The sequence below is a fragment of the Ixodes scapularis genome, unplaced genomic scaffold, assembly GCF_016920785.2.
Source record: "Ixodes scapularis isolate PalLabHiFi unplaced genomic scaffold, ASM1692078v2 PGA_scaffold15__6_contigs__length_5221840, whole genome shotgun sequence".
Lineage (NCBI taxonomy): Eukaryota > Metazoa > Arthropoda > Arachnida > Ixodida > Ixodidae > Ixodes > Ixodes scapularis.
The window spans coordinates 5,200,849-5,211,155 of NW_024609841.1; the positions used below are offsets into that span (position 1 = coordinate 5,200,849).

General features: G+C 47.8%; 1 protein-coding gene across 1 annotated transcript in view; it reads left to right on the plus strand.

Moving 5' to 3' along the window:
* Positions 1 to 6,719, plus strand: part of LOC121835625 (connectin-like) — a 53,843-nt gene extending 47,124 nt beyond the window's left edge. The window contains exon 2 of the mRNA XM_042290057.1: positions 5,615 to 6,719. Coding sequence (XP_042145991.1) covers positions 5,615 to 6,719 — 1,105 coding nt within the window. The remainder of the gene's footprint in view (positions 1 to 5,614) is intronic.
* Positions 6,720 to 10,307: the final 3,588 nt, after the last annotated feature.

Consider the following 10,307-nt stretch of genomic DNA (forward strand, 5'->3'; position numbering starts at 1 on the left):
AGGACAAGTAGGAATGATCCAGAATGACCGTTAGCGCAGCGTGAAGACGTCAAGTGCATGTCATGTATAAAGACTAAGGCAGGGGAAGCGTATCCTAGTATTTTTTATATATATTCGCGAGTTATAGTACTAAAATCTGGCTCCCAAAGATTGTTGACAAAGAAAGAAAGAAAACCGAGTGCTCGATGATACGCTTCGTTTATTAGCATTAGGGAGATTTAGTAGATCGTCCCGATAACTCCGATAACGATACCCCATACTATTCTGGCCCACTTTCCCATGCACCTTATTGTAATGAAAAAAACTTGAATGGTTTCTCTTTTTTTTAATTAAATCGCTTTGATAAAAATATATCTGGCTATTCAGAAAAGTCTACAAAACCTTTTTTGCAACTCAAAGCTCAAAATGCAAGCCTTTCACTCTTGTTCGTGTTAGACTGGTGGCAGCTGGTAATACCTGTTTGCTCTTCAGACATGTAATCCTTGGTTAGCTCACTTTGTAGAGCGCTCCACTTGAAATGGGGATACCCAGACCAGGAGGAATGTTTCGGCCGCGCACCAGTCACCTAGCTTGGTTTAGAGATTTGTGTTAGTCCTTTGTCCCCTTGTTCCCCTTCTCGAGGGATTATTTTCGACAATAGACAATCGGACAATAAGCTTTTTGGGGGAGTATACTCCTATCTCTGGTGACTTCATCTGCCGTCCTCTTCGATCACACCTCCAGCGGGTGCTGCGACCACAGCACAACAAGACAGACAGGAATCCACACAAAGGCGGGCGAGCCAAAATCCTCCACGGCCATAAGGGGTCGCAAGTTTCTGAGTTACCGGGCGGAAGACTCTACAGCCCAAGGTGGTCGGACGTGCAGGGAGGCCTCCACTGCCACAGTGACGATCAAAAGCTTAGCGGTGGCTTATATCGACTTTAGCAGTATTCGGGGGCAATCTATAGGCAACCATTTTTTTTCTTAGCAGCAAAAGGGCTTGTACTACAAAGCAAACATGGGCATCCCAAAATCAAAAGCCCACGCAAGACAATAAACATCGAACAATGTTCTGAAAAGTGGCTATAAAAAATGCAAAAGACATTCAAAGCCAGCATCACAAAATGGACGCAGGAAAAAACTAAAACTAGCCCCCAAGTGGAGATCTCACAAGCAGACATGTACAAGACAAAACTCCGACGTGGGTCTCTTTAATAAGTGTACCGTTACAGCGTTCACGTTCGCCGGGGCCTCCCGACTCTCACCCCCAATTGGAGCCTCCAGACTGCGGTAGAAACCATGCGCCGTGCCGTAAAGACGATTATCATCGGCCAAAGAAACCCTCGCAAACCCACGAGCAAAAATGCAAAGAAGTTTAATTAAACACGCGCGCAAGCACGGCTTCGCGACAGTATTATTATCGGGTATCGTTTTCGGAGGTAATGGAACAATCTGCTAACTCCCGGATTATTAGTGAATTCTGATAATGACTGATAACAATAAGATACCGGTCAATCTTTGGGGGAATATTTTTGAAAGACGAAATTAGTCATTTTATTTACGGATGAGAGATTGAGAGATTTCCTGGTCGGCCTTTCAGAGAGGAAACATTTATAGCGCTTCACCAGTGGAGAGCCAAATAACGTTGGACTCCTCTTGTGCGTATGTAGGCTTAAACGCTTCAGGCACACATGCAGTCGGGGTAGTTGTCGTAGATGCGGGGAACTTCGAAAGTATCTTCCTCTTCGTAACGAAGGTCGTAATTTATGAGAAAGCAGTTGCTTATGCGTTTGACTTGTATAACAAGATTACAGCGTTTACTTTATAGCACGACGCTTAATTTATGTCCCTGTCATAAACGAATACTTTTACTTCGGTTTTCGCATCTAGCGATGCGCTTCCTTTTCATCGCGGCAAGATTTACGGCGTCGCTCATTCATTTAGTGAAGGCGGTACGGGGCCCTGCTTGGAGAAAAATTTGGAAGGTTTAGAAAACTGCCCCGGCTCGCCGAAGAGGGGTTCGATAAATCTTTACGATGTTTGGAACAAAGCTAGTATGACGTCTCAAAGAAGCTGTCTTCTTGTCAGTAGAGACTGCATTCCTCGACATTCATGCCCGGGGAAGCGGCGTTTGACTGCCGTCAGAAAGGCCCCCGAGAAAAGTTAAAAGGCAAGACAGTTTTCATTGCAAATAATAAAATGAGGCTGACGGGGTAGAACACGGACTTACTCGAGATATGAAATGACGTGTGGGTGGAGCGATGCAAGTTTCAAAGGCAAATTTACGTTAAATTGTTTTCACAATCTTGAAACTCTTCTTTACGTGCAGTACAGTATTCCCCAGTAAAATATAATACAAAAACAATTTGAACATATGATAGCGAATGAAACTGGCGCGACAGAGATAAAGAACACTTCAATCGTGTCTGAACTTTGCAGGGAATGTGTTTGGGTACGTGTTCATTCTTGGTACCTTCGAACAAAATATTTGATAGGGCTTTACAGGAATTTTGTGTCGAAGTGACAGCCCATCGACACCAGATGATTCGAAAACGTTTGAAGTTTCTTTGAATAAATTGCTAGGGGCGGATTCGAACGTCAACCTTACTCTTTCCTTTCAGAAGCTCCTTGGTGTGCACTAGCACGCCATTCGATCAAAACACCAGCAGACGTATGCAGCAGACGTCACCATACCCTGTTGTAGGTTAAGAAAAGCAGGGCAAGCTCCCCCTGCTCAGCTCTTAACCCTTCCCCCCTCTAACTGAGCGAACGCTGGAGAAAAGGGTTGAGCGGAGGCGAGACGAGGCGAGGAGGGACTAGCCTCCTCTCCGGCGTTTGCTCCACTAAGTGGAAAGGGGGAAGACGTCGAAGGAGGAGCTTGTCACCGCCGACTGAATACGTAATCGACAAAAACGATAGCATAGCGGGAGGTACTCTAAGTACTCGGTATTTACCACCCGTGTCCCGAGCGCCTTAAGGCCAGAGTCGCTTATGTAGAGAGTGTGGTCATAAATTGGAAAGAATAAGGACACATCATTGACTAAAATTTTTAAACAAGCTTGGGCGCGTTAATTGATAGCTCTTCTGACCAACCACTTAGCCACGAATATTTCCGTAGTGGAAGCAGTGAGCTTAACTTATATCGTCCAATCACAATTTCTAGGTAAGGATGTAATCAAGTATTTCATTTCAACACACTAGAGTTGAAGGTTGCGACCCTCTGTAACTGAAAGGGCAACGCGCGTGACGTTGTCGTCACGGCGACGTTCAGAATGCGCTCAATCTTTCTCTTGATTGCAGTCGCACCCGCGGCCACGACCGAGTGGAGGATAATAACCGTGGACACTGCTCCCTGGGAATTTTGACCATAACAGAGAACGCGCACCCCATATTAACCTATGACTTCGGAGCACGTAGCACTTGAGACATAGGGACGGGGCTCGCAGTCGCGTCCCAGAGTGTCGCGGTCCGCGCGTTTGAGACCCCTGTTATGGATATAGTACGTACATTTGATCTCGCAAATATCGCGATACCTTCGCTCTAGTGAAATGCAGTTCCAGGGCCACCTCATAGATAACCGCTCACTCTTTTCGGGAGAGATCCCAAGAGCTCGGTTCTGAGCAAAGGCAAGTGTAAGAACGGGCCCCCTTTAGAATGTGACTAACAAATCGTAGTGAAAGAGTAGGGCTAGTTTAGCCGCTGTTTAGTGGGTGCCTAGCGCTCAGCGCCGTGTCGTACTCCTATCACCGCCAACCGTCATCTTGAACGAAGCAAATATTGCCTCAAAACGCCGATGGACAACTCCAGTAGGAAATGTAGCAACATACTCTAAGAAATGCCTGCGCGTCTACTTACCAGCAAAACACTCGAAGAGCCAATTTCAGCGATCTACGAAATCAGCTTCAGCGAATGATGAGGTGGAACATCCGTTTAGACCTAAAAATGAAGTCCGCGCTGTGGCATTACGCAATGCAACGCGTCATGCTTGCATTCCGTAATGCCAGAGCGCATACTTCATTTTGAGGTCTAAGCAGATGTTCCGCCTCATCATTCGTTGAGCCGATTTCGTAGATCGGAGAGGTTGACTCTTCGAGTGTTTTGCGAGTATGTAGACGCGTAGGGCATTTCTTAGAGTGCAAATGTTCTGGATATCACCTCTGGTAGAGGACAGAGCTGCCGCTAAAATGATCTCAACAGGTCACTGAACGACGAGAGAGGCCGCAGTTTAAGAGTACTTCCATCTTCATTACGTCGCTTACAATCCGGCTTTCTTCATGTCGTCTTTCGATGTTCAATTTTTCCTTTAATAAGATCTGTATGCAACAAATCCCTATGGCTGTAACGTTTCCTTTTACCTAATTAATGTCTACGTTTTACGCGATAAACGTTTCGTTCACGTAGTAGCATTTTCTGAGTACACGCCGGCGTAACCTTTATTTTCCAGTCACTGTTCGCTTGTTACTCCTGAGCAGTAACCCACTTGCGGCGATTAAGTTTTCTCCGAGGAATACTCCCTGTCCTAGCCGTTCTTTCGTCGCTGGTTAGTCACGCCTGGTGAATACGGCTGCAGTTGTTGGTATTCCATTAATTAATTCACACAACGAGAAAGTTGTTCAGCCATTCGTCATGCGGTCACAGCGGCAAAACTTCTCCAGCCACGGAGACTGATCGTTGGTGTATACTGTGCCCTTTATCATTCTGTTCGGTTAATCCAATTAAAGGAATACCGATGATTTATGTTTGGAGCAGTGTTGTACGAAACGGCGTTCCAAGGAACGGCGTTCCTGGAACGCGTTCCCTGTTAGGAGGAACGAAAGGACGCAGCCGTTTCATTTTGCATCGGTGGAAGTGGAACGAGAACTCGTTACAATTTTACTAGAACGGAAATGGGAGCGGCGTTTCTTTTTTTCGTCCAGTGGAGTAATTTTTATTTTATTTCCAAGAGGGAAATGCAAAAAGTATGAAAACAATATTTTTACGAAGAGCAGGGTCTCGTTAACTGTTTGGTTACTTATCTTAGGGTTTATTCCTTTTATCTTAGGGTTTATTCCTTTGGTTACTTATTTTAGTGTGCAACACTCCTCCCCGTCGCAACACGCCGGGGAGGAGTGTTGCGACGAGGCGAGGAGGGACTCGCCTCCTCTCCGATGTTTGCTCCACCAAGTGGAAAAGGTGAAGGGCATTGAGGAAAGGGAGCTTGTACCACCGACTGATTACGTCATCGACAACATGACCATTTAGCGGGAGGTACTGTAAGCACTCGGTATTTACCACCTGTATCCCGAGCGCCCCAAGGCCAGAGCCGTATATGGGGATAGTGCGGTCATTAATTGGTAAGAATAAAGACGGGTCACTGACCGAAATTTTTTCGATGACCTTTGGCTCGTTGATTGATAGCTCTTGCGTTTCGAGAGCATTGTGGGGAAGCGTACGCTTAGGGACTTCTGAGAGCGTATATACAATTATATCTAAAATATTACATGAATATACTGCACTCGACACTGATCTAAACAAAGAATCATCATTAATTCTACATTACCTTATAAACTGTACTGTATCCGCAGTTTTACTTATCGAGTTTATTGGATAATCACGTTAAGCTCACAGTTTCTCCAATTTTCTTTTGGTTTAGGTATCTCAAGCTCTTCCTAATCTTCCTCACGGCAACATTCCAAGCGGGAGCGTCAGAAGCCGAGGACCTCGTACCCAACCTCTGCAATCTCATCGACCAAGCGCTATACTGCCGCTGCGACACGGACGATATCACTGATGACGCGACCGAAGTGACTTGCTACGTGGTGAAAGACATCGCCGAAGCCGACATCGTCTTCAAAGCCTTCGCGAAGCAGCCGTCCATCGTCTCGATTGTGTTCAGTTCGCTCAGTGAGGACCATCACTTAAAGTTTGTTCCTTCCGACGTCCTGCCACATGCTCCCGTCTTGGAGCGTCTTAAGTTCTCCCAGGCGGAGTTGGGTGTTTTGAAGACACACGCCTTCTACAACCTGACGAAACTGGCGGTGCTGTCCCTCGACTCCAACGAGATAACGGAACTGGAGACGGACTGCATCTCGCATCTGCCTCGCCTGAAGAAGCTGGAACTGGCGGACAACAAGCTAAAGAAGATGCCTGCGCGAGCCCTGTCTCACCTACCGTCGCTGACGCAATTGTTCCTGGAGCGGAACAAGATGACGGTCATAGAGGACTTTGCCTTCGCGGGCCTCGGCAAGGTTAAAGAGCTAGACCTCAGCGACAACTCCATCGAGGCCCTCACCGAGCATAGCTTCAAGGGCCTGTCGCGGGTCCTCAGGCTCGACATGTTTCGAAACAAGCTGAAGAGGCTGGAAGCCCGGGTCTTCGGCGGCTTGTCGTCCCTGGTGGAGCTCGATCTCAAGTACAACGAGATCTCCGAGGTCGATCCGCTGGCCTTCGACGGTCTGCCGCACCTGACCATCGTTTACCTCTCGTTCAACCGGCTCCGCGTCCTGCCGGCGCACATGTTCATGGGAGCTCCCAACCTTGTGACCGTGGACCTGTCGCAGAACCAGCTGGTCACGCTTACCTGGAGGACTGTCCAGGACTTGAGGAAGATTGACGCTGAGTCCTTCGACATGAGCCTCACTGGTCAGTGTTTTGTTTTGTTTTATTTCTGTTCCCTTGTACTCGAGAAGCTTCTGCATAGATATTGCCCCATGGTATCTTCGCCACGTTCTTTCGAACACACTGCGCCGTCGTGCTAGTCGACGCTACGAGGTAATGGTACCGATCAAGTAGCGTTAAAAGTGCAAGTCACTAGTGTTTTTCTGTTTATGATTGGTTCAAAAATTAGATAGCACGTAAAAAACGTGACGAACGCTAAGATGGTCGCTTTAGAAGTTGTCTGAATGGTCCCACCAGCTCGTAGCGTCCGCTGCGTTGGGACGTAAGATGAAATGAAGTATAGTAAGAAGCACGGAGGAGTGCTCCACTTATCTAGACAATTTTAGTAGTCGAGTGCCATCAATCGAACACCTAATATTGAACTATTTCCGCTCAACAATAAAAGCAAAAAACGAAGAGAAGCAGACGTCGTTATTTTGATTCGTCTTCGGTGCACTTTCATAGCAGCAGAGTGCATTAGTTCACAACTGTAGAAAAAAAATCAGTATGGCTAAATTAAAATAAGCAATAGATGTAGCGAAATATTTTAATAGAAATGGCATAAAATAATTTCTGGCATTTATTAATAAAAAGACTCGAGGAAAACAATTTTGAATAAATAAAAGAGAACCCGTAGGGAGCGTTGAACCTTTAGTACCTAAAGGCATGGCCTGCATATGACGTCCTTGTTCGGAAATCTTCTACCTGCACCAGGCGGCAAACCTGCTGAATCTATAGAGTCACCACATGGCGGCAGGCGCGTCCGTCTTTGTGTAGCAGCGTGCAAGCGTCGCGCTTGTTGCGAGACGCTGCGAGACGCTCTGGCGGCGATGGTGATGCTAGCTAGGTGGCGCTGCGTGGATCCTGACGTTCTGAGAGGAAGGGCGCAGGCCTTCTCTTCTATAGGTGGTATTAAAATTTGCTCCAATTCCCCGAGCAGAACGGTTTCCGGTCGCGCAGGGAGCTTTAGGTGCTATACTCCGTTTATGACCAAGCTGGGACAGCAGTGGGAGCTACGTGCCCGCCGAACCAATCAGCCGCCTCCCTCTTATCACCTGACCGGGCTCTCTGCGCGTGGGTAAGGGCGGGAGCGTGATGACGTGCCTAAAGAGAGGCGTATGACTGGTGTAACGAGGACGTAGCCTCCACCGCAGTCTCAGCTTTGGCGTGAACGGAGTATGGTTGCCGCACGTGCTTACGTCCTGATAAGTCTAGCGGCTGAACCTGAGTTTTGTCGGGATACTTTTGCGGGGGGGGGGGGGGGGGGGGGGGGCGGCGGCGGGGGGGCGCGGTGTGGAGCGGAGGGGAAACACTTAGGGGTATACACCAACTGATCTCTGTGACGTCACCGCGCGGTGGTGGCGCGTCGGTCGCACTTCCGGTCTGGGGCTGTGGGCAGAAGTCCCATGCCAGACGTGTATTCCTGCGTTGTTTTGATAGGAACTAGACAAAAACATGCCTTAGCGTCAAAATGCCGTGACTGGGCTCATACCAAAACTGTCGAGAAAGCTCTCAAGGTCAGTTTCCACGTGCTCGGTTCGTCAGAGAATCTGGATATGTGCCGTAAAAAGGGAAAAGCAGACGCCGTCGGACGACGATTCCTTGGGCGGGAAGCACTTTGGGTTGAATTCACGGATACTTTTCGTCATTAAATTTATTTGTTTTGTTCCAACATGAACGCCAGAAAACTGTCAAGTTGGGCGGACCACCTGCGGACTACGTTCAGTGCGTCTTCAAGTTGAAATGGCCGCCTGATCGTTCGAGCTCTCGTCTGCTCTTTCAAACGTTTCTGCTTGTCGTCTGCTCTCTTAGACGACGCTGGCTCGTAGACCAAACGTTGCCCCAGTACTTGCGATAAGAAGTAAGTGCAGGCCTCAAAAGACTTAAATTTAAAGGTTGGTAAGCAGGCTCGATGTAAACAGTAGACACAAGGAGATGTCGATCATTGTTACCAGTGACCATCACCGACTTGTTATGCCTAACTCACTTGGTCCGATTCTGCTTGCGATTTTCAGGATCGACGTCGACCATCTCATCTACGGTTCACGCTTTTGCAACCCGAGCGGCGTCGCGACTGAAAATAGCGAGCGAAATCGCATCATGCGAAACAGGCTTCAGCGTACATACTGCGGCGTCCACGCGGAATGAATCGCCACATGTCACATTATTCACGCGAAGTTTTGCGGTGTAACGAGCCGCGGTAATTTCGCTGACGCCGCTCAAGTAGTCAGACATCGCGAGGAAGACGTAGAATCAACAATTCGAGCGCGAAAAAGGACGGGGGGACTCACACGGACGCCGACAACATCGCATTCCAATGGTTTGTTTATTGGCGACGGCGAGCTTCTTGCCCACACCCCCATCGCGCATGCGCGGCGCCGATGGCGTCCGCTAGGGGCGCTCCGTTTTGTTTGTAAACATAAGTTGGTGTATACTCTACGTTAATAACTACGAGTTCTAATAAGAGTCGGAATTGATTCCCTTCCGATAGACGCTACAAACGTTTGGCAGGGGCCTAAGCAGGCAATTAGCCAGGGGGGAGGCCCATGGGGCCCGGGCCCTCTCGAAATCTTCCATTTTGCTGGGACCTCCTCTCCCCCTTCTCCCTCATACACATTTTGCCATGGTTGCCCCCCCCCCCCCCCCCCCCCCCCCCCCCCGAAACAAAATCTTGGCTACGTGCCTGGGCCTAAGCCAATGTAGGTGTGCTCTACTTAGTGGTACTGAGCCACGTACGAGTTACAAAACGTAACCGAGTGCCGTTTCTTATACTTTGTCATATAATCACAAAGTGCGTGACTCTTTACGTACTTTGTTACTAAAAAAGGAACTATCTCAAAAGTAAAGCGCTGCTTTTTTAATTTGGAGTAGCATGTGGTCCACGTAAAGTCGGGAAACACAGATACCATACGAGAGTAGAGCAAACTGCTTAAAGGTTAACCAAACAAACTCCGATAATTTTCGTTTTGTTCTCAGTGTTATGAGCGACAATTAGGTGAAGCGTTTGCACGAATTTGACGCTTATGGCACTATGTGCGGCGATGTACTCGGAAACTTCGTAAACGTTGCCACCGTTTTTACAGCGATGCTGTACATCACTGACAGGCAGGATTTCTGGAAGTTTTTCGTGTCGTCGTCCTCACGGAAAAGAAAATCTTCAGCGATTAAAGCGAAAAGAGCATATCACGCATACGAAGTACAGCACAGCGTTCGTTTCGATAAGGTGCAAGGACAAAACAAGCGTCCGAAACCAGATAGTTGATAATATTACGCTCCTGGTAACAATGCGAAGAACGCAGCGCTTACCGCATACGTTTCTCGGTAAAGATTACTGTTGCGGAAGCTGCCGCGGCGACGGCAGCACGTAAATTAGAATAATAATTTAAAAAAAAATATTTAAAAAATGTGCAGACAAGTAACTCAATTGTGTTTCTGGTTTTTTTTCCGCACAACAAAATTTAACGCAGATAGTTACCTGATTACAGAAGACGGAACAAGCTACAAGTAACGCGTTACGCTGGCTCTCGCTGTGTCTTCCATATACAAGCCGAAGGTCAGGCATGAATCTTTGGGGTAGCGAGGACTCGGATAGGAATAGGTATGAAGTATTTCCATATATAACTTCGACGCGGCGCCACGCAAATCAACTCTGCCTACTCGGCTTAACCGTCGCCGTCAGCCGGCGATTA